Genomic DNA, 24,520 nt, shown 5'->3' with positions numbered 1-24,520 from the left:
ATAGCATAGATCCAACGAATCGATGACTAAATTAATCGCCAACTATTTTTATAATCGATTTTAATCGATTAGTTGTTGCAGCCCTAATTGTACTATAAATAAAGATAGCGACCCATCCATCCATCCATTTTCTACCGCTTGTCCCTTGCGGGGGGTGCTGGAGCCTATCTCAGCTGCATTTGGGCGGAAGGCGGGGTACACCCTGGACAAGTCGCCACCTCATCGCAGAAAGATAGCAACCACATTACTTAATTAGTGTTTTTTATTTTATCAGTGCATGTATACTGTGTACTGTAAATGTGTATTTCTATCATTTTTGTAGTTTTTATAAATGTTTTGGAATAAAAGATGGAATCCAATATTTCACAAACTCTGCTAATAAATATGTTTATTAAGACAAGATTAATAATGTTGTTTCATAAGCATTGCAGCATTTCAACAGTGATATTTTCCACTTTTGAGTGTCCAAAAAACCTAATTCCTGTTTTTGTCCAACAATTTCCATGCAGCCACACCTTTCTTTCTTTCTTTCCCATTGGCCAGTTGTGGGATGTCATTAAAGAATGCAATGACAAGGACACTAGTTGTTTTATTTTGGTGGCCATGCAGTCTACAACTTTCTCATCTGAGCCATCAAGTCATCCAGGCTTTGCTCGGTCTCTTCTACTGTCTCGCCAGCATCTGTATTCTGCTCCAGGAAAAAAAATAATGAAGGTTTAATTCAAAAGTTTATCAATAAGCCTCTACGTCATGACTGACCACAACTGGAATGGTGTACGCCGCAGCGATGCCTTCAGGGAGGTCTGCTAAAGCGGCCGCTGCTCCCTGCGTGTCTTCGTTGGCCTCCTCTGACACCAGTTCAATACCTGCGGGGTGACATGAAGACCTTTTTTAACACCTGGCAACATGAACATGGCTGATGTGGCAGGGCTAACCCCATTCATTGTCCTCATGCACCACCGCCACCTCCTCCTCCTGGACCACCTCCACCCTCGGCCGCTCCGCTTCTCGCTTCTGGTGGGACACATTTCAAGCGGCAGGCACAGTAAGCCAAGGCAAGATTTTGGCGTATCATGCAATGACTTTGATCTTCACCTTGTACTCATCCTGCTGTCTCCTGCAGTGGCGGTCGTTGCACTGGGTGTTGGGTTTCATTGCCATGGTGGGGAAGAAGTCCTGCATGGCGTTGTAGCCCAGGTAATAACTCACGCTGCCGAACTTTAGCAAATACCTGCAACATCATCACAATCAGTTTCACTTGTTGATACTCAGTGTTGGGTTAGTTACTGAAAACCAGTAACTAATTACAGTTACTAGTTGCTTTATTTCAAAAGTAACTCAGTTACTTACACCAAAAAGTAATGCGTTACTGTGAAAAGTAACTATTTGATTACTTTTTTTAAGGCTCCCATTAATGCCCTTTTAACCTTCATTTCAGTACTGTTATTGCACTGGAGAATAATACAATCCCCGTTTCCATATGAGTTGTGAAAATGTGTTAGATGTAAATATAAATGGAATACAATGATTTGCAAATCCTTTTCAACCCATATTCAATTGAATGCACTACAAAGACAAGATATTTGATGTTCAAACTCATAAACTTTATTTTTTTTGTGCAAATAATTATTAACTTAGAATTTCATGGCTGCAACATGTGCCAAAGTAGTTGGGAAAGGGCATGTTCACCACTGTGTTACATGGCCTTTCCTTTTAACAACACTCAGTAAACGTTTGGGAACTGAGGAGACACATTTTTTAAGCTTCTCAGGTGGAATTCTTTCCCATTCTTGCTTGATGTACAGCTTAAGTTGTTCAACAGTCCGGGGGTCTCCATTGTGGTATTTTAGGCTTCATAATGCGCCACACATTTTCAATGGGAGACAGGTCTGGACTACAGGCAGGTCAGTCTAGTACCCGCACTCTTTTACTATGAAGCCACATTGATGTAACACGTGGCTTGGCATTGTCTTGCTGAAATAAGCAGGGGCGTCCATGGTAACGTTGCTTGGATGGCAACATATGTTGCTCCAAAACCTGTATTTACCTTTCAGCATTAATGGTGCCTTCACAGATGTGTAAGTTACCCATGTCTTGGGCACTAATACACCCCCATACCATCACAGATGCTGGCTTTTCAACTTTGCGCCTATAACAATCCGGATGGTTATTTTCCTCTTTGGTCCGGAGGACAAGACGTCCACAGTTTCCAAAAACAATTTCAAATGTGGACTCGTCAGACCACAGAACACTTTTCCACTTTGTATCTGTCCATTTTAGATGAGCTCAGGCCCAGCGAAGCAGACAGCGTTTCTGGGTGTTGTTGATAAAAGGATTTCGCCTTGCATAGGAGAGTTTTAACTTGCACTTACAGATGTAGCGAACAACTGTAGTTACTGACAGTGGGTTTCTGAAGTGTTCCTGAGCCCATGTGGTGATATCCTTTACACACTGATGTCGCTTGTTGATGCAGTACAGCCTGAGGGATCGAAGGTCACAGGCTTAGCTGCTTATGCAGTGATTTCTCCAGATTCTCTGAACCCTTTGATGATATTACGGACCGTAGATGGTGAAATCCCTAAATGCCTTGCAATAGCTAGTTGAGAAAGGTTTTTCTTAAACTGTTCAACAATTTGCTCACGCATTAGATGACAAAGGGGTTAACCTTAGCCCCATCTTTGTTTGTGAATGACTGAGCATTTCATGGAATCTACTTTTATACCCAATCATGGCACCCACCTGTTCCCAATTTGCCTGTTCACCTGTGGGATGTTCCAAATAAGTGTTTGATGAGCATTCCTCAACTTTATCAGTATTTATTGCCACCTTTCCCAACTTCTTTGTCACGTGTTGCTGGCATCAAATTCTAAAGTTAATGATTATTTGCAAAAAAAAAAAAAAAATGTTTATCAGTTTGAACATCAAATATGTTGTCTTTGTAGCATATTCAACTGAATATGGGTTGAAAATTATTTGCAAATCATTGTATTCCGTTTATATTTACATCTAACACCATTTCCCAACTCATATGGAAACGGGGTTTGTACAATGTGTTGATCAACTTGACATGCATTTGCATCACTGAACTCTTTAAGCAATGTGGTCTACATACAACACACAAAGACAAAGATATGTTTCAAAGGGCCAATTTATTTCAGGCCAGAAGAAATTGACAAAACTATTTTAAATAGCTGCAACATAATGGCACTTAAAGTTAAAGTAGATGGGATCTTTGATCCAAGACAACTTACATTTAACTAAAATGTTATTTTCTTTGTGCTCGACAAAAGAAAAGTATTGAGAATGTCTCCATGTTAAGAAACTCGACTTCTGGCTTCACCATGATGTCTTGTTAGTTGTTATGAGAGTAGCGTGTGTGTGTGGCCCTTTAAGATATGACAGCATGTGAGGTGAGTGACGTCAGTGAGTGGGTGGGCGAGAGAGGTGAGGGACCGGCGACAGTGAGTGCGTGCAGGTGCTCTAGCTTGGTGGGTGGCTGCGTCCAATAAAGTCACAAAGTTGCAACAAACCGCCGGCCTCGTCATTCACCCTCAGCTGTAAAGACCCACTTCCGGGTAAAGTGAAGGTTGTTAGCCCCAAAGTACATAAGCCTTGGAGGAACGTCTCCCCTGCGCCCCTACACTACGGTCTGGGAGCCCCCTCACCCCCACCCACACAAAGCACGCCTCTTCTTTTCCTTGTGACACAGAAGGACGACACCGCAGCGCTGCAATAAAACACACTCAGATCTTCTGCTTCTAGCTGATACTGCATAATAAATAACGTAAAATAACGCAGTAACGCATCATGTAGTAACGGTAACTGAGTTACTGAATATAAAAAATAACGCGTTAGATTACTAGTTACCGCCGAAACTAACGGCGTTTCAGTAACGCGTTAGTCCCAACACTGTTGATACTATTACTCATGCATACGTAACCAGAGTGCCCATTGATTGCTACAGGTCTGTAGCGTTTCCAGTAGCCATTAGTGACCACACTTACTTGAGGACATTTTGGACCAGGACTCCTGCCACCACGCCCATTGTTGTGGGTAAACTGGCAGCGCATACGCCTTCCCTCTTGAGGGTCTTCTCGTCAATGTTGGTGGCCACCACCAGAGGAGGAGCACACTGAGGGAGAAAAGGTCAAATACAGGATTCATGAGGGTAAACGGTGAAAATCCCTTATGTTATAATGTTGAGATTTTAGTTGTTTTACAAACTGTAAATGGATTATACCGCATTTTTTGGATTATAAATCGCACCGGCCGAAAATGCATAATAAAGAAGGGAAAAAACATATATAAGTCGCACTGGAGTATAAGTCGCATTTTTGGGGGGAAATGTATTTGATAAAAGCCAACACCAAGAATAGACATTTGAAAGGCAATTTAAAATAAATAAAGAATAGTGAACAACAGGCTGAATAAGTGTACGTTATATGAGGCATAAATAACCAACTGGTATGTTAACGTAACATATTATGGTAAGAGTCATTCAAATAACTATAACATATAGAACATGCTATACGTTTACCAAACAATCTGTCACTCCTAATCGCTAAATCCCATGAAATCTTCTTCCTCTGTGTCTCTTCTAAACAACTCTGCCAACTCCAAAGGTAGACAATGCGCCGCTTCCTCTTCTATATTTTACAACAATGTGTTAATAATTTCACACATAAATCGCTCCAGAGTATAAGTCGCACGCCTGGCCAAACTATGAAAAAAAACTGTGATTTATAATCCGAAAAATCACTTGAATAGCGCTTTTCTACCTTCAAGGTACTCAAAGCACTTTGACACTATCTCCACATTCACACACACATTCACACACTGATGGCGGGAGCTGCCAAGCAAGGCCCTAACCACGACCCATCAGGAGCAAGAGTGAAGTGTCTTGCTCAAGGACACAACGGACGTGACGAGGTTCAAATCAAATCAAATCAACTTTATTTATAAAGCACATTTAAAATTTACCACAGGGGTAGCCAAAGTGCTGTACAATGGGCAGGTTAAAAGATAATACGAGTACCGAGCAAACACAACACAACACAAACAAAACACGATAAAAAATAAATAAATAAAATAGAATAAATAAAAACATTAAAAACAGGTTCACAGCATGTGTATTATGGGGCGCCATTGCAGGATGGATATCACTGTGTTAAAAGCCATGGAATAAAAGTATGTTTTTAAGAGAGATTTAAAAACAGGAAGAGAGGAGGCTTGTCTAATACTCAGAGGTAGGTCGTTCCAGAGCTTGGGAGCAGCAGCGGCGAAAGCTCTGTCACCTCTAAGCTTCAGCCTTGTGTCAGGGACCGTCAACAGCAGCTGATCTTAAGGATCGGGTGGGGCAGTAAGGCTGAAGGAGGTCGGAGAGATAGGTTGGCGTGAGGTTGTTTAGACATTTAAAAACAAATAAAAGGAGTTTAAAATTGATTCGATAACGCACAGGGAGCCAGTGAAGGGACGCTAATATAGGGGTGATGTGCTGGTTGGTAGAAGGTGGGGATTGAACCAGGAACCCTCAGGTTGCTGGCACGGCCACTCTCCCAACCGCACCACGGCGCCCCCTGTATGTATATACCGTATTTTTCGGAGTATAAGTCGCACCAACCGAAAATGCATAATAAAGAAGGAAAAAAAACATATAAGTCGCACTGGAGTATAAGTCGCATTTTTGGGGGAAATGTATTTGATAAAACCAACACCAAGAATAGACATTTGAAAGGCAATTTAAAATAAATAAAGAATAGTGAAGAACAGGCTGAATAAGTGTACATTATATGAGGCATAAATAACCAACTGGTATGTTAACGTAACATATTATGGTAAAGTCATTCAAATAACTATAACATATAGAACATGCTATACGTTTACCAAACAATCTGTCACTCCTAATCGCTAAATCCCATGAAATCTTATACGTCTAGTCTCTTACGTGAATGAGCTAAATAATATTATATGATATTTTACGCTAATGTGTTAATAATTTCACACATAAGTCGCTCCTGAGTATAAGTCGCACCCCTGGCCAAACTATGAAAAAAAACTGCGACTTATAGTCCGAAAAATACGGTATGTAGAATATGTCACGATGACCATGAAGGGGCGTTGCAAGAAAGACGGACAGGCTCATGAGGAAGAAGTCGTCTCAAAAATTAGACGCTGCTTGGTTATCACTGACATTTCCAGCAGGAGAGTGAGGTCCAAGGGCTTCACAATTAATCACATTTTCGTCACAATCTCGATTTGGGCTGTCATTATTTAATTAGGACGAATGTCTGCAATTTTGTCAAATCAAACACTTTCATCAAAAGCAACAGCGGCTCGTCTTGAAGGTCATACGTCACTGAAAATGTCAATCTGCCACAGAACTAGTGGAGGCTGTGTGACATTACCTAACTGACACTGAAATGCTAAGCTTCAGGATGGCGTCTCCAAGGCCCAGCTATAACCAGCCTGGTGTTAACAAAACTGCTAGTACCGCGGCTATTGGGCTCTTAGGCTCAACCAAATAGAGAAGCCTGCATCTGCTAACAATGTGGAGATATGGGCCACATCTTGTGGAACTGCAAGAACCACGATTAGCCCACAGCTAAATGGGCCAATAGCCACATCTCATTTTGCTGCAGTATTTGTAGAGAAATGTGAACATCAACCAACATGCACCATCTCGGTCAACGAAGTAAATGAGAACTGTACTTTTTTTTTTTTTAAAGGGGAACATTATCACAATTTCAGAAGGGTTAAAACCATTAAAAATCAGTTCCCAGTGGCTTATTTTTCGAATTTTCTTTCAAAATTTTACCCATCACGCAATATCCCTAAAAAAAAGCTTCAAAGTGCCTGATTTTAACCATCGTTATATACACCCGTCCATTTTCCTGTGACGTCACATAGTGATGCCAATACAAACAAACATGGCGGAAAGAACAGCAAGCTATAGCGACATTAGAAAATAAAATAACACGGTTCAACGTCTTATTGACTGCCTGCACGACATCAAAGTCTGGCTTTCAGCTAACTTCCTGAGCCTAAATGAAGACAAAACAGAAGTTATGTTGTTCGGTCCAAGTCGCTCTCCCTCCCCCAACGTTGACCTCGGCACTCTATGACCCCGTATCTCAGCGACTGTGTCACAAACCTGGGGGTAAAGTTTGACTCAGATTTTAAATTCGAAAAACAAATCAGCAGCGTCGTTCAAAAAAGCTTTTATCAATTACGCCAAATAGCGAAAGTGAAACCGCTTCTATCAGGACATGATCTTGAGAAATTAATCCACGCCTTTATCTCGACTCGTCTTGATTATTGTAATGCCCTGTATGTTGGCATTAGCCAGGCCTCCCTCGCCCGCCTGCAGCTCGTGCAGAACTCTGCTGCTCGTCTGCTAACACAGACCCGCAGACGTGAGCACATCACCCCTATTTTAGCGTCCCTTCACTGGCTCCCTGTGCGTTACCGAATACATTTTAAACTCCTTTTATTTGTTTTTAAATGTCTAAACAACCTCGCGCCAACCTATCTCTCCGACCTCCTTCAGCCTTACTGCCCCACCCGATCCTTAAGATCAGCCGATCAGCTGCTGTTGACGGTCCCTGACACAAGGCTGAAGCTTAGAGGTGACAGAGCTTTCGCCGTTGCTGCTCCCAAGCTCTGGAACGACCTACCCCTGAGTGTTAGACAAGCCTCCTCTCTTCCTGTTTTTAAATCTCTCTTAAAAACATACTTTTATTCCATGGCTTTTAACACTGAGTGATATCCATCCTGCAATGGCGCCCCATAATACACCTGCTGTGAACCTGTTTTTATGTTTTTATGTTTTTATTAATTCTATTTTAATTATTTATTTTTTATCGTGTTCTGTTTGTGTTGTGTTGGCTCGGTACTCGTTTTATCTTTTAACCTGTTCATTGTACAGCACTTTGGCTACCCCTGTGGTAAATTTTGAATGTGCTTTATAAATAAAGTTGATTTGATTTGATTTGATTAGCTCGGATTCAGACTCGGATTTCAGCGGCTTAAGCAATTCAACAGATTACGCATGTATTGAAACGGATGGTTGTAGTGTGGAGGCAGGTAGCGAAAACGAAATTGAAGAAGAAACTGAAGCTATTGAGCCATATCGGTTTGAACCGTATGCAAGCGAAACCGACAAACGACACGACAGCCAGCGACACGGGAGAAAGCGAGGACGAATTTGGCGATCGCCTTCTAACCAACCATTGGTATGTGTTTGTTTGGCATTAAAGGAAACTAACAACTTTGAACTAGGTTTACAGCATATGAAATACATTTGGCAACAACATGCACTTTGAGAGTGCAGACAGCCCAATTTTCATCAATTAATATATTCTGTAGACATACCCTCATTCGCGCTCTTTTCCTGAAAGCTGATCTGTCCAGTTTTGGAGTTGATGTCAGCAGGCCAGGGAAGCTAGGGTCGATAGGGGGTTTAGCTCGCTCGTCTGCGGGAACAAACTGCCGCCATTGCTTGCTGTGCTACCGAGGTCCTTTGTCCCTGAATTGCTCACACACTCCGGCAGATTCAATGGGGGTCTGGCGGCAGATTTCTTTGACTTTATCGTTGGAAATGCATCTGCTTTGAGTGTCGCAGGATATCCACACATTCTTGCCATCTCTGTCGTAGCATAGCTTTCGTCGGTAAAGTGTGTGGAACAAACGTCCAATTTCTTGCCACTTTCGCATCTTTGGGCCACTGGTGCAACTTGAATCCGTCCCTGTTCGTGTTGTTACACCCTCCGACAACACACCGACGAGGCATGATGTCTCCAAGGTACGGAAAACAGTCGAGAAAACGGAAAATAACAGAGCTGATTTGACTCGGTGTTTGAGAAAATGGCGGATTGCTTTCCGATGTGATGTCATCGCTCCGAGAGCGAATATTAGAAAGGCGTTTAATTCGCCAAAATTCACCCATTTAGAGTTCGGAAATCGGTTAAAAAAATATATGGTGTTTTTTCCTGCAACATCAAGGTATATATTGACGCTTACATAGGTCTGTTGATAATGTTCCCCTTTAAGAAAATCTGATGTTGTGAAGCCACAACATTTAAAGCGCTATGTGGCGAAGGCATGTAGCACAAAACATAGTCAAAAGAGGACCACCTGTAATAAAGCTGTTTTGTGTTTCTCTGACGTACCGCGAAGCAGGCAGTCTCTCCGGGAATGATGAGCTGAATGTGTCCTGAAACAGCATTCTCACTGACTCCAGACTCCATCCAGACCTGTCCAAGCTCATTGCAAGCCTGAGGGGAAAGGATGTGGAAAGGTCAGCGCATACAATAGGGAAGTGATTCATATGGCCCCATTCCTGAGGAGTCAATCATTTTGCAATGCAGTCTGCTGGAAATGATGTGAAGTGGTACTCGACATAGCAACTGAAGCAATGGTCAAAGTTTGAATGGCCACAAAACACGTTTTAAGATGTTGGACAATCTACTGCCATTTGGCGGAAAAAGTGGATAGTGCATGCCCCAAATTTGTCACGTTTCATGTGTCAGGTAAACCGCGACGTATGGGGCCATATGAATCCCCGTCCTACTGTTAGTCTAGAAGCTCTGTGTTGTGTTTGTCGCACTTACTGCATTGATGGCCATGCGGGCCTCGAAGTTGTCCACGCAGCTCAGGACTAAATCCACTGGCTTTCCCTCCGCTATGCCTCCATGACTAAGAAGACAGGGGAGAACTTAGGAAAGTTCCACTGAGGGCGGAGCAAAAACAAGCAGGACAAAAACAAAACACCTGAGACGTTCCATAAAGTGAGTGAAGTTGTCCAGTGTGGTGATGTTGTAGTTGTGGGTCTCAAAGGACACATCTGGATTGATGTTCCTTGGTGAGGAGGGAGAAGAATCAGTGTGGAGGCAAAACTTTTGTTTTAAGAAGTCTGTCCCTCCAGGATTTTATGTGACTGATATCGCGGCAGCGTTTTGAAAAAGTTCCGGCAAAAGTTGCAATGTTTTAAGGCTTATTTTTTCCAATACATTTGCTTGTGGATTTATGAATTTGTGATTGTTTTAAGTCATTTTTTGTAACTCTGACTCAAAAAAGATTTGAACAAATCCAACAAAATATGCTGTGTATATATATATATATATATATATATATATATATATATATATATATATATATATATATATATATATATATATATATATATCAGTGACGTGCGGTGAGGTTGATGGCTGGTGAGGCACTGACTTCATCACAGTCAGATTTACAAACATATGAACCCTAAAGAGTATCTTATTCACCATTTGATTGGCAGCAGTTAACGGGTTATGTTTAAAAGCTCATACCAGCATTCTTCCCTGCTTGACACTCGGCATCAAGGGTTGGAATTGGGGGTTAAATCACCAAAAATGATTCCCGGGCGCAGCACCGCTGCTGCCCACTGCTCCCCTCACCTCCCAGGGGGTGAGCAAGGGGATGGGTCAAATGCAGAGGACAAATTTCACCACACCTAGTGTGTGTGTGACAATCATTGCTACTTTAACTTAACTTTAACTTTACACATACAAACTGTAGCACACAAAAAGCACATTTAATTAAAAAAACGTTATTATGGTCTTACCTTTACTTATAAGTGCGGGAACAGTGGTGTTCGTGTCCGAGGAGTTGTGAATGAATGAAATATGAAATCCGTGCTGCAGTCTGCAGGTGTACCTAATTTTGTGTCCCTGCAGTCGTTCACGGCTCCTTCGGCGCGAGCATTGTTGTTTTTGCACTTTTTGGCTTCTTGTTAAGTGACTTTTTCTGGGTGGATTCGGTCTTGCACGTGGAGGGTTTGGGTGTGGGCTTTGGTTGGTGTGGCGCTCCCGTCGGGGGTTGCATTCTGCGACGGGGGTGCATTAACCGGCACCAGGAGGCGGGATTACTGCGAGCCTCACACAGTGTGTCTTCGCAGCAGTTTTATGATTGCTCAGCACAAGAAATACTTTACACACATACAGTTGTTGACAAAATAAACTGTACATTATATACCTCAGCTAACTAAACTATGGAAATGTATAATATAGTTCATATAGCAATACGGTCTCACTGCACAGTAGGCCAGCAGTTAGCCGAGTCCGCACCATCTTCTCAGTATTTGAACGGCAGATGTGAAAATTCAGCGATTTTGAATAAAAATAATCGAAAACTGGTGAAGTTAAATGGAAAATAACTTTATAGTATAATCACTGAATACATAACAATTTAATTAATTTGTTTTCTTTTTACATTTTGATCTACAAAATGTGCAGGCAGCATACCCCTTCCCCTTCGAGCTGTCCTGGATGAACTGAAATTATTTTTTCCAATCATTTTGGAACTTGCAAGCGTACTTCTTCTTCTTACTCGTCGTCGCCATGTCTCTTCTTCGTTCTTCTGCTTCGTCTCTGTTATGTTTTTGGACATTACTACTTGCCGTAGTTTTGAAGCAATGCATGATGGGAATCTGGATGTTGTGTGTCAGTGTATTACCGTTCCGGCTGGAATAAACACACGCTGAGAAATAGCTCCGTGCCTGCCTACTTTATGGGTTATAGATAAACCTATGGATAACAGAGACATATATAATAGTCTCCTTTTCAGGTGAGAGAGGACGCAATATTGTTGTCCGGGTGGAAATCGGGAGAAATTCGGGAGAATAGTTGCCCCGGGAGATTTTCGGGAGGGGCACTGAAATTCGGGAGTCTCCTGGGAAAATCGGGAGGGTTGGCAAGTATGTCAATAATGGATGGGTGTTCAGTTCTTTGAGAAAAGTGCAAATAAAATCCATTCCATTATTATTATTATTATTATTAAAGTAATGAGGCCGCCTATAATTTGGTGGGGATAGGTTGAATTTGCGGGACGATGGTCACAAACCCTGGAGGGACTGAGAAGTGGACCTGGCGTGTACCTGAGCGTGTGTTCGGCTGCTTCAACCTTGCTGAGGCCGGCCTGGTGAGGCTGGAAAAACAGTCTGTTCATGTTGGCCAGCTCCACTTTGTCATAGTCGAACAGCAGCAGCTGGCAACACATGTGGCCACGTTAGCCCGCGCCATCTTGCACATGCGCAAACATGTTTACTGCAGCGTCGGCTTGACAGATGCCACGGCCTTTTATGTACAGGACGTCGCAGAAGAAGGGCGTGTCTCATTACCTTACCAATGCCACATCGAGTCAGCATTTCCGCTGTCACACTGCCCACTCCACCAACACCCACCACGGCCACAGTGAAAGTCCTGATGTCCTGTCAACAGAATGACAACAATTAATCAATCAATCAAGGCTAGAAGGGCTTCAATATTTAACTTGCCTCATAATTCTCCACAATGCCCATTCTCTTAAGAGCCATCAGGCGGCTGCAATGACAAAACGGCTGGAATGACTCACAACAGGCGGCGTCCACTCAGGGCGGTGGTCACGCAAATAAAAGCAAAACTTAAAAAATGAAACCTCACCTGTACGGGTTAGAATCCACCACGTCGGCGCTCATTTTGTCAATTTTGGGTCGGTGTGTTTGCTGCAGCCGGCGAGCATCTCCCATCGCGCTCTGCTGCTGCTTGCACTTGATCAATTCATTCTCCAACTCCCTCACACGGAGCTTCAGTTCCTCCACCGTTGCCATGACAAAAAAAAAACAACAGCCAAAAAGCGTAATCAACAATAGAAAAAGAAAGAAAATGTAACGCGAATGGCTAAAGACGCCAAGTTGAGACTGGACACGGAAAAGTACACGTCTTCACAACTCTGATCAGCTGGCGGGATGTGTGTCACAGTAAACAATGTCCGGGCGGAAGTGTGAGACGCATTAGTTTTCCGGGTTTGAGACAACGTAATCCCAAATCGGCCGCACAGTGTTCACATCATTTCCAATTGTTCTATAAATATTCAACTTATTTTTGGATTCCGCCGTAAATAGTCCGACCACCGTCACTGGAGAATGAGAGTTTTAAAGAAATCCTAGCGCAGAGCAAGGGTGACCACGCCTCTCGCTCCCCGGAGCTCATTTGATTGGTCGCTGCAAAGTCACTTCTTCTTATTCTGGCTGCTCTCGCTGATTTCTCACGCAGTGCGCCACTTTTACCCCCATCGGTCGTTGAGGGAAAGACTGTTCATTATGACACCTGCTCAATTAGGGAAGCATTCTTAAGGTGAAGTCCTCATAATGTCAAATACTTGCACAAATACAACTTGTACACACTGCCAGCAGCCAGGAAGCAGCGACGCTGAACGTCTACTTTTAGGGGTAGGTTAGACTTGTTTTCCATGATATTAATACTGTTAAATAGGATTAAATTGTGATTGCCAACTGCATGCTCGAGTCCAGTGGTTCTCAACCTTTTTTCAGGGATGTACCCCCTGTGACATTTTTTTAAATTCAAGTACCCCCTAATCAGAGCAAAGCATTTTTGGTTGAAAAAAAGAGATAGAGAAGTAAAATACAGCACTATGTCATCAGTTTCTGATTTATTCAATTGTATAACAGTGCAAAATATTGCTCATTTGTAGTAGTCTTTCTTGAACTATTTGGAAAAAAAGATAGGTTTTTATTAGGGATGTCCGATAATGGGTTTTTGCCGATATTGACCAAACCCTTAATTACCGATACCGATATCAACCAATACCGACATATACAATCGTGGAATTAACAAATTATTATGCCTTATTTGGACAACCAGGTATGATGAAGTTAAGGTCCTTTTTCAAAAAAATAATAAATAAGTTAAAACATTTTCTTGAATAAAAAAGAAAGTAAAACAATATAAAAAGTTACATAGAAACTAGTAATTAATGAAAATGAGTAAAATGAACTGTTAAAGGTTAGTACTATTAGTGGACCAGCAGCACGCACAATCATGTGTGCTTACGGACTGTATCCCTTGCAGACTGTATTGATATATATTGATATATAATGTAGGAACCAGAATATTAACAACAGAAAAAAACAACCCTTTTGTGGGAATGAGTGTAAATGGGGGAGGTTTTTTGGGTTGGTGCACTAATTGTAAGTGTATCTTGTGTTTTTTATGTTGATTTAATAAAAAATAAAATAAATAAATGAAAAACGATACTGATAAAAAAAAAACCGATATTATCGGACATCTCTAGTTTGTATTTATATTTATAACGGCCACTGCTGCTGCCCACTGCTCCCCTCACCTCCCAGGGGGTGATCAAGGGTGATGGGTCAAATGCAGAGAATAATTTCGCCACACCTAGTGTGTGTGTGACAATCATTGGTACTTTAACTTTAACTTTAATAAAGGATTTTTGAATTGTTGCTATTTTTAGAATATTTGAAAAAAAAACTCACGTACCCCTTGGCATACCTTCAAGTACCCCCAGGGGTACGCGTACACCCATTTGAGAACCACTGCTCTAGTCTATGTGGCCCTTAGTTGTGAAAACTTCTTCAGAAGCTGTAATGCTGTTTTCCTTCATAAACTATTAGGAACCCTGGTGATTTAAGTTTGTTCGACAGGCAGTAGATATGTGTTGTTAGATGGTGCTTAAACAAGTATTGGTACTAGGAATTTTCAAAATGGGGTCCATCAAGTCAAAAAAATGGGGTCCAGCAGTACATTTTTGCGGTCCCACATTTTTGTAACTGTTTTGAAAACAAATGATAAATGTACGCATTATCCTGTTATATCTCACATTCTATATTGTGTTTTGGAAAAAGGTGGTCATAAACGTTACTTAATTCATAAAAAAAATAATACAAAAGAAAATGTTTTTTTATGCATATGTAAATGTATTCAGTTATAAACATTCATTCACTTTTTTCTTTCCTTCATGGATCTAAACCAGTGGTTGTTAAACTGGGTTCGATCGAACCCTAGGGGTTCGGTGAGTCGGCCTCAGTGGTTCGGCGGAGCCTCCGCCGCGGAGGTCAAGACACACCTGACTCATCGTGTAAATAGAAACTTCTCCCTATCGACGTATTATGGATACCCTCAAACAATGTTCCCTCTAATTTTACATATACGTGAGCAAACGTAAAAACTCCTTGAGCATTCAGTGGAGCACATGTGAGCGACGTCAGACGTGCACATGCACTGTGGCCACACCAGCAGCACACCTGTCCCAAACCTGACTAAATAACAAGTTAAATGTTTTATTATTATAATCAAATTACAGCAGTCATTTCCATGAGATTGTTTTCCAATATAAGTGTTACAATGACAACAACAAATATATTGTTTTTCATGAGCTGTGCACTAGTATTGTATGGGGGGTCTTGCTTTGGAAATAATTTGTACCCCTTTCAGATATCGCATTTAGTTCCCACTAAAACATTCACATGTTGCACAATGAGATGTAAACATGGGATCATGGGTACATTCCTGCAACTTCCTGTTTGTAAAAAAAAATCTTTATTAGTATTTATTTAATATAATAACATCCATCCATCCATCCATTTTCTACCGCTTATTCCCTTTGGGGTCGCGGGGGCGCTGGAGCCTATCTCAGCTACAATCGGGCGGAAGGCGGGGTACACCCTGGACAAGTCGCGACCTCATCGCAGGGATAATAACATCATTTCATGATTATTATTTATAAATTAAGATTATATTAAGAAAAAAAACATTCACTCAAGAAGGGTTCGGTGAATGCGCATATGAAACTGATGGGGTTCGATGCCTCCAACAAGGTTAAGAACCACTGATCTAAACTTTACCGCTGTCGGTATTTTTTTTCTATATTTTTATTGTAATATTTTCAGAATGTATTTGTTCTATTTTTGGCCAAAGTAAGACAAAGAAAACAATCTGAAGTTGTCTTTATTTTTTAGGTTTAATTTTAATAGTCCGCCCCACGTGTGCAAAGGTTTTCCTCCATGTGGCCCCTGAGCTTAAATGAGTTTGACACCCCTGCGTTAGATTATCAATATTTCAAAATAATTCTCACCAATAGTCTCTATATTTGTGTAATGTATACACTTGGACTTTTTATTACTGCCTCCATGGGGCCCTAAGCGCAATTTTTTGATTTTGGGGCCGTCCATTTCAACCAATAATATTGATTGTTGATCATTCACACACCTACTATAAACTCATTGCGGCTCTAGCACTGTTTACATTTTCCTATTGTTAGCCTGGCCTGTCTTTACATATGTCAACTTGTGAGTGGGGAAAGTCGTTTGGATTGGTTCATACATAATAATGCTGTGCCAAAACGACTAGAAAATATACTTGTGGTCGTTTACTACATCGAACTCCACATGACGGCGGTACAATCTGTCCAATCATACCAAAGAAATTTACAGAAGTATGAATTTAAACAAAAACACTCCGCAGGCCATTCCTGTTAAAGACTCCGCCGTAGTGTGGATTTCCATGGATTAGTATTAAAACTATATATATATATATATATATATATATATATGTATATGTATGTGTGGGAAAAAAATCACAAGACTACTTCATCTCTACAGGCCTGTTTCATGAGGGGTTCCCTCAATCATCAGGAGATATATATATATATATATATATATATATATATATATATATATATATATATATATAATCGCCTCTGGCCACAAGTAATTATTTCCTCAATAAGTTATTTAGAACAAAGCAAATACCACCAGCCAGGCATTTGAACGGCTCTTTTAAAGAGAATTTTGACAAAGGTCCAGCTCCCTTCCATAATAGAGATGTGACGTCCGCGAACGAGTCGAGTCTTTTGAACGGCTCTTTGAAGTGAAACCATTTGATAGGTTGAAAGCTGTTCTTTATGCAAAGTGCGGATGCTGCTCTCTCAGAAACAAATTCAGAATCACAATCAAAATCAGTTGTATTGGCTTTATTTATTGAAGGAGTAGTGACACGACCGAGTTAAGAGTCGTCCCAGAATGCTCTATTCATGCGCACGCATTCACGCAGGCAGTAAACTTGGGGAGGAGTTGAATAAGCGCCTGGAATGACTGGAGTCTTTTAGCAGCTGTATTCAGAATTACAAAGAGATATTAGCAACTGGAAAGGAAAACAAAATAAACAAAGGATAAAGGAAACATAGCATGTGGATGCACTGACTTTATTTTTATTTTTACAAACCTTTATTTATAGATAAATAGTACTTTATTGATTCCTTCAGGAGAGTTCCCTCAGGAAAACTAAAAAATTCCAGCAGCAGTATACAGAATTGAGATCGAATTTAAAAGGTAAATAATGAGGGTATAAATGGAAGAAAATTAGAAAAATATTACAATTAAAAAAAAAAAGCAACAATAAAAATAAAAATATAACAGTAAAATAAGAATATAACAAGAGAAACTAGGCAGTAGTGACCATGTTATGAAAAAAGTATTGCACTGTTATTGTTTTGCATGAATTGCAACATTTACAAACAATTGAGAAATAATACTAATCAAAATAAGTACAAAACAGCGGCAGGGGGTTGTAAACTCAATAAAGTAACTAAAATAGAATGCATGTATGTATATATATATATATATATATATATATAAATAAATAAATATAAATAAATAAAGCAAAGCCATAGGCTCACACAGTTCAGTAAATAATTTAAATTTGGAGCACAGCATCATCGTTTTCACAGCTTTTTGGTTGTTAGAGGTAGAGAGTGTTTTAACGTAGAGTTCTAATTATTTTTTGAAGGCACAAAAACAGTTTGGGTATTGAGAAACTTACATTCATGAATATAAAACTTAGCCAATAGAGTAATGAGGTTGCAAAGGTACATTTTTCATACAGTGTAAATCCAAATATCACATCTTTAAAACAAAGCACACATTTGTCATGAATATTGTCCAGGATGAAACGACAGACGCCCTGCCATAGTGATCGAGTGCATCCTCATGCAAGTTTAAGCGGAAACAATGACGTCACTGTCAAATAATGGGGAAATGGCACTATCTTGTGGACACACAACAAATTGGATTATCAATATTTCCAAAAGAGTTCCGTCCTTTTTGTTTATATGGGTGTGATGTTAACATTTTGATTTATTTGACCAAACCTTTAACTTATTTACTGCCTCAGGTTGTATGCAATAAGAACATATGATTATGGGTACAGAAAATCATTAGACGGCTTTATAAGGAGAAAGATCCTGCGACTTCAATTTTTCTATATAGTCATCGATATTGTTTATTAACAATATTTACTATTTCTATAACATTGACCGTGATAAGATGGTGTTTTATTTTCAACAAGAGAGGGGGTGCACCGTTCCTGGAGGTACTGCAATACCAGGTCGATGCGTGGAGTGGACGGAGCAAGCCCCTGTTCCATCTCCCAGTTCCAAAAATCAATTTAATATATGGTCCCCGGATAGGGGACGTATCAGATATTAAACTGATAAGAACAGATACTACACTTGATCTTAGCCAAAAGGCCGAGAAGCGATACTGCTGGACAGTCAGAAGGGAGGATGTCATTCCGGACACAACTAGCTAAAGTGACGGTGACACATACTAAATAACGATGACGTCACATATCAACACACCAAACAACAACCGTGACATTTTTGAATGATTGCATTGTTTTGAATGCCGTTAATACTTTTTATGAATGGAATTGTTGCCGACTTATCTCGCCGCAAATGGTCACGTGGTTCACGACGGTCCAATAGTAAGCGGCGAAACAAATATTTCATACACTCGCGGCATAGCGGTGTCATTTAACCAAATAAAACCATGCATAGTCTTCAATATAAAATACACAAACGTTGGTCGGTGGTAGATCATTATTACAAAAAGCAAACAAGCCGTTTGGGGGGAGGGGGTTGAGGTGGGCGGGGAGCATATTTATAGCTAGAACTCACTGAAATTGAAGTATTTCTTATATATATACATCCATCCATTTACTACCTCTTATTCCCTTTGGGGTCGCGGGGGGCGCTGGAGTCTATCTCAGCTACAATCTTATATATATATATATATATATATATATATATATATATATATATATATATATATATATATATATATATATATATATATATATATATATATATCCGTTGTGTCCTTGGGCAAGACACTTCACCCCTTGCTCCTGATGGCTGCTGGTTAGCGCCTTGCATGGCAGCTCCCGCCATCAGTGTGTGAATGTGTGTGTGAATGGGTGAATGTGGTAATACTGTCAAAGCGCTTTGAGTACCTTGAAGGTAGAAAAGCGCTATACAAGTATAACCCATTTATCATTTATATATATATATATATATATATATATATAAATAAAATAAATGCTTGACTTTCAGTTTCTAGCTATATATACATATATACTGTATATATATAAAATAAATACTTGGATTTCAGTGTTCATTTATTTACACATATACACACACTCCTCTACTCATTGTTGTATTTGAAAGTGCAATGCTTTGCAGCCAGTAGCACAGCCTTTGAAGAAGCATAGGTATGGGCAGTGTAATATTCTGGGTTGGAGTCAATAACCAGGCGAGGTGACAAAGTTACGTCTCTTTACTTCATACTTCAGAACCGACTCCCACACATGCCGTCAGGGTGCGCAATACAACGTAAACCGTTGGCCAACCAAAAAGTAACCAAAGAACATTATAGTGTTCTGTGGTTACTTTTTTTTTTTTTTTTTTGTCGATTGTATTGTACCATATGTCCCGGCAAGAAATCTGCGTTCAAAGAACTCCGGCTTATTAGTGATTCCCAGAGCCCAAAAAAAGTCTGCGGGCTATAGAGCGTTTTCTATTGGGGCTCCAGTACTATGGAATGCCCTCCCGGTAACAGTTAGAGATGCTACCTCAGTAGAAGCATTTAAGTCCCATTTGTATACTCTAGCCTTTAAATAGACCCCCTTTTTAGACCAGTTGATCTGCCGTTTCTTTTCTTTTCTCCTCTGCTCCCCTCTCCCTTGTGGAGGGGGGCACAGGTCCGGGGGCCATGGATTAAGTGCTGGCTGTCCAGAGTCGGGACCCGGGGTGGACCGCTCGCCTGTGCATCGGTTGGGAACATCTCTGCGCTGCTGACTCGTCTCCACTCGGGATGGTGTCCTGCTGGCCCCACTATGGACTGGACTCTTACTATTATGTTAGATCCACTATGGACTGGACTCTTACTATTATTTTAGATCCACTATGGACTGGACTCTTACTATTATGTTGGATCCACTATGGACTGGACTCTCACAATATTATGTCAGACCCACTCGACATCCATTGCATTCGGTCTCTCCCAAAGGGGGGGGGGGGGGGTTACCCACATATGCGGTCCTCTCCAAGGTTTCTCATAGTCATTCACATCGACGTCCCACTGGGGTGAGTTTTTCCTTGCCCTTATGTGGGCTTTGTACCGAGGATGTCGTTGTGGCTTGTGCAGCCCTTTGAGACACTTGTGATTTAGGGATGTATAAATAAACATTGATTGACATTGATTGATTGACTTTTTGGTTGGCCAAGCGGACGTGACGACAGGCTGTCCTCACTCAGGTCCGCACGGACCTGGAAGGGGCGTGCCTTAAGTCCGGCTGGAAATCGGGAGAAATTCGGGAGAATGGTTGTCCCGGGGAGATTTTCGGGAGAGGCACAGAAATTCGGGAGTCTCACGGAAAATTCTGGAGAGTTGGCAAGTATGTCTGCGCATGTCCAATTTGTCTAGGTCAAAGTTCGTGAGGGATAAACAAAGCCAAGCGACTCCATACTTTTTTAGTAAACTTCGTCAGTTTGTGGTTTGTTTTTACTCTTCAGCGTGAATAGTAGTAGATACATTTCTGAATTATTGTTTATTCCACGTCGTGTATATTTTTCAATATGTCGAAGACAATTTGCGCAGTTGTGGGATGTTTTATTACATATAACCTCACGAGATGGAAACAAACTGTGTGACATTCATGAGTGTTATTTTGACTCAGATTTGTTTGTGATTCACTATTCAAACAGTACCTGTTTACAAAAGATCCAGACATGAAAATAAGATGGATTGTCGCCGTTAATAGGAAATTTAAGAACGCTGATAACAAGTGGGTGGACTGGAAGCCTACAAAAGACTCACAGATATGCAGTAAACATTTCTTGCATGGTAAACCAACGGATGACCACCCTTTATCATTGTTAGAAATGGGCTATACATCAACAGTTACCGTGAAAAGAAGAACACTGGTGCAACATGGACCTACAGAAAGGGCTCCTGTCAACATCAGCGTTAACTTGCTGCTGCTTCCATGGATTAAGTTATCCCAGGGACTGCCCAAGTAGAGGATAGTTCTGAATCCACCACACAACAACCCCACCAGGTATGATAAAACATGACATGGACAGTAGTTGAAATAAACATTGTTGAAACATATTGCTACAATAATGTTGTGTAAATATATTAATTGCTATCCTGTAATCAGGATAGCAATATTATTCTCTACATTTGATGGGTCAAATGTAGAGAATAATTTCGCCACACCAAGTGTGTATGTGACAATCATTGGTACTTTAACTTTAACTGACATGCAAGTTAAAGCGGACACAATGACGTCACTGTCAAATAATGGGGAAATGGCACTGTCACGCCAAATTTCTTCCCCCTACAACCCCCCCCCCCACCACCATTTACTTCCGGGGTAATTTCCTCTTACGTCATTTCCTCTTACTTACGTCATTGACAGCGATCGATAACCCTTCGGCTTTGGCACAGGACAGCAGCATACACAATATTGTAGTGAAATGGTTTCAACAATAATGTTGATTTAAAGTACAGACATTTAACAGTATTATATATTAATTCATATTTTTTGCACGTTACCACGAAGACAGAAGTTCCCAGCAGCGGCCCTAACACTCCGCCTGAAATTTTCCCTAACACTCCGCCTGGAATTTTTCGAAGCCTGCTGGTGTTTGACATAAGTCCCCTGGGAAAGATAAAGACAAATGTCATTCAGTGACACCACCATTTTCAGGAGATTTGGATTCTATCGATCGCTGTCAATGACATAAGAGGAAATGACGTAAGTAAGAGGAAATGACACCGGAAGTAAATGGGAGGGGGGAAGGTTTTTGTCGGGGGAAGAAATTTGGCGTGACAGCACCATCTTGTGGACACAAAACAAATTGTATTGTCAATATTTCCATAAAAGTTCCGTCCTTTTTGTTTATATGGGTGTGATGTTAACAATATGATTTATTTAACCAAACCTTTAAAGGGGAACATTATCACCAGACCTATGTAAGCGTCAATATATACCTTGATGTTGCAGAAAAAAGACCATATATTTTTTTAACCGATTTCCGAACTCTAAATGGGTGAATTTTGGCGAATTAAACGCCTTTCTATTATTCGCTCTCGGAGCGATGACGTCACAATGTGACGTCACATCGGGAAGCAATCCACCATTTTCTCAAACACCGAGTCAAATCAGCTCTGTTATTTTCCGTTTTTTCGACTGTTTTCCGTACCTTGGAGACATCATGCCTCGTCGGTGTGTTGTCGGAGGGTGTAACAACACGAACAGGGACGGATTCAAGTTGCACCAGTGGCCCAAAGATGCGAAAGTGGCAAGAAATTGGACGTTTGTTCCGCACACTTTACCGACGAAAGCTATGCTACGACAGAGATGGCAAGAATGTGTGGATATCCTGCGACACTCAAAGCAGATGCATTTCCAACGATAAAGTCAAAGAAATCTGCCGGAGTGTGTGAGCAATTCAGGGACAAAGGACCTCGCTAGCACGGCAAGCAATGGCAGCAGTTTGTTCTCGCAGACGAGCGAGCTAATCCCCCTGGATGTCTTGGCTCACACCGTCCCTTATGCCACTGAAGATGATCAAGAGAAGAATATCGACCCTAGCTTCCCTGGCCTGCTGACATCAACTCCAAAACTGGACAGATCAGCTTTCAGGAAAAGAGTGCGGATGAGGGTATGTCTACAGAATATATTAATTGATGAAAATTGGGCTGTCTGCACTCTCAAAGTGCATGTTGTTGCCAAATGTATTTCATATGCTGTAAACCTAGTTCATAGTTGTTAGTTTCCTTTAATGCCAAACAAACACATACCAATCGTTGGTTAGAAGGCGATCGCCGAATTCGTCCTCGCTTTCTCCCGTGTCGCTGGCTGTCGTGTCGTTTTCGCTTGCATATGGTTCAAACCGATATGGCTCAATAGCTTCAGTTTCTTCTTCAATTTCGTTTTCGCTACCTGCCTCCACACTACAACCATCCGTTTCAATACATGCGTAATCTGTTGAATCGCTTAAACCGCTGAAATCCGAGCTAATGTCGCTATAGCTTGCTGTTCTATGCGCCGTTTGTTTGTGTTGGCATCACTATGTGACGTCACAGGAAAATGGACGGGTGGTTAAAATCAGGCACTTTGAAGCTTTTTTTAGGGATATTGCGTGATGGGTAAAATTTTGAAAAAAACTTCGAAAAATAAAATAAGCCACTGGGAACTGATTTTTAATGGTTTTAACCATTCTGAAATTGTGATAATGTTCTCCTTCAACTTATTTACAACCTTAGGTTACTTCATACGATAACAACATAAGATTATGGACCCAAATCAAGGGCTCCTGCGACCTCAAATTCCCCAAATAATCCTCAGGGATTTATGAACTGTATTTACTATTCCCTACTTTCATATAGCAGGAGATGTTGGTCGATTTAATTGTTTATTTTCAACATGAGAGGGGGTGCACCGTTCCTGGAGGTACTGCAATACCAGGTCGATGCGTGGAGTGGACGGAGCAAGCCCCTGTTCCATCTCCCAGTTCCAAAAATCAATTTAATATATGGTCCCCGGATAGGGGACGTATCAGATATTAAACTGATAAGAACAGATACTACACTTGATCTTAGCCAAAAGGCCGAGAAGCGATACTGCTGGACAGTCAGAAGGGAGGATGTCATTCCGGACACGACGAGCTAAAGTGACGGTTACACACACTAAATAACGATGACGTCACATATCAACACACCAAACAACAACCGTGACATTTTTGAATGATTGCATTGTTTTGAATGCCGTTAACACTTTTTATGAATGGAATTGTTGCCGACTTATCTCGCCGCAAATGGTCACGTGGTTCACGTCGGTCCAATAGTAAGCGGCGAAACATATATTTCATGCACTCGCAGCATAGCGGTGCCATTTAACCAAATAAAACAATGCATAGTCTTCAATATAAAATACACAAACGTTGGTCGGTGGTAGATCATTATTACAAAAAGCAAACAAGCCGTTCGGTCAACATTTGATCAATCCAATCGTCGAGCCCGGCTTGTCAACACACTACTTCCGGTTTTCTTGTTGAGCCACGGAGACTAACGCTGGCGCCACCAAGTGACGTGGAGTGGCAACTACACCACTTTAAACACATAAAACGCGCCAATTCGTCACATGATAAGCGTTATTGTAACTGACGCGTAGTGAAATGAATTAAGTAAAATGCATATAATGTATTATCAGTACATGTCCTGAAAAAAATACTATTGACAACACAAGCATAATGTCTTAGTTTGACCTTTGCTTGTAATGCTAAAGTGCAAACTGCAGGTGTCACCAGTAGGTAACACCTGCGCTTTCTGTACACTGCATTC

The 24,520-nt window shown here is 41.0% G+C and overlaps 2 protein-coding genes and 2 non-coding genes across 4 annotated transcripts in view; 1 reads left to right on the top strand and 3 right to left on the bottom strand.

Annotated features, from left to right (window-relative positions):
* Positions 1 to 370: 370 nt before the first annotated feature.
* Positions 371 to 13,375, bottom strand: uba5 (ubiquitin-like modifier activating enzyme 5). Its single transcript, XM_061965833.2, has 12 exons — positions 12,453 to 13,375; positions 12,308 to 12,353; positions 12,152 to 12,241; positions 11,909 to 12,018; positions 9,769 to 9,855; positions 9,609 to 9,693; positions 9,168 to 9,272; positions 4,005 to 4,132; positions 1,096 to 1,231; positions 936 to 1,014; positions 760 to 866; positions 371 to 688 (listed from the first exon to the last, which is right to left on the bottom strand). Exons 1-12 carry the CDS (start codon positions 12,617 to 12,619, stop codon positions 611 to 613), a joined length of 1,218 nt encoding a protein of 405 aa, XP_061821817.1. The 5' UTR covers positions 12,620 to 13,375; the 3' UTR covers positions 371 to 610.
* acad11 (acyl-CoA dehydrogenase family, member 11) overlaps positions 13,202 to 24,520 on the top strand; it is an 81,767-nt gene continuing 70,448 nt past the window's right edge. Inside the window, exon 1 of the mRNA XM_061965832.1 lies at positions 13,202 to 13,240. The gene's annotated coding sequence lies outside the window, so the exon portion shown is untranslated. The remainder of the gene's footprint in view (positions 13,241 to 24,520) is intronic.
* LOC133609941 (U2 spliceosomal RNA) lies at positions 18,179 to 18,369 on the bottom strand. The gene has a single exon (XR_009815801.1). It is a non-coding gene; the product is annotated as a U2 spliceosomal RNA (small nuclear RNA).
* Positions 23,609 to 23,799, bottom strand: LOC133609942 (U2 spliceosomal RNA). The gene has a single exon (XR_009815802.1). It is a non-coding gene; the product is annotated as a U2 spliceosomal RNA (small nuclear RNA).

This window comes from Nerophis lumbriciformis, linkage group LG07 (assembly GCF_033978685.3).
Source record: "Nerophis lumbriciformis linkage group LG07, RoL_Nlum_v2.1, whole genome shotgun sequence".
Taxonomy (NCBI): domain Eukaryota; kingdom Metazoa; phylum Chordata; class Actinopteri; order Syngnathiformes; family Syngnathidae; genus Nerophis; species Nerophis lumbriciformis.
This window is presented reverse-complemented; position numbering and strand designations above follow the sequence as displayed.

What these genes read in the sequence shown, in the direction of transcription:
- uba5 (XM_061965833.2), bottom strand. Translation starts at nt 12,619, where the DNA reads ATGGCAACGGTGGAGGAACTGAAGCTCCGTGTGAGGGAGTTGGAGAAT. An exon ending in CACTTTATGGAACGTCTCAG is followed by an intron (nt 9,694 to 9,768) that starts GTGTTTTGTTTT and finishes CTGTCTTCTTAG; the next exon opens with TCATGGAGGCATAGCGGAGG. An exon ending in GCATGAGGACAATGAATGGG is followed by an intron (nt 867 to 935) that starts GTTAGCCCTGCC and finishes GTCACCCCGCAG; the next exon opens with GTATTGAACTGGTGTCAGAG.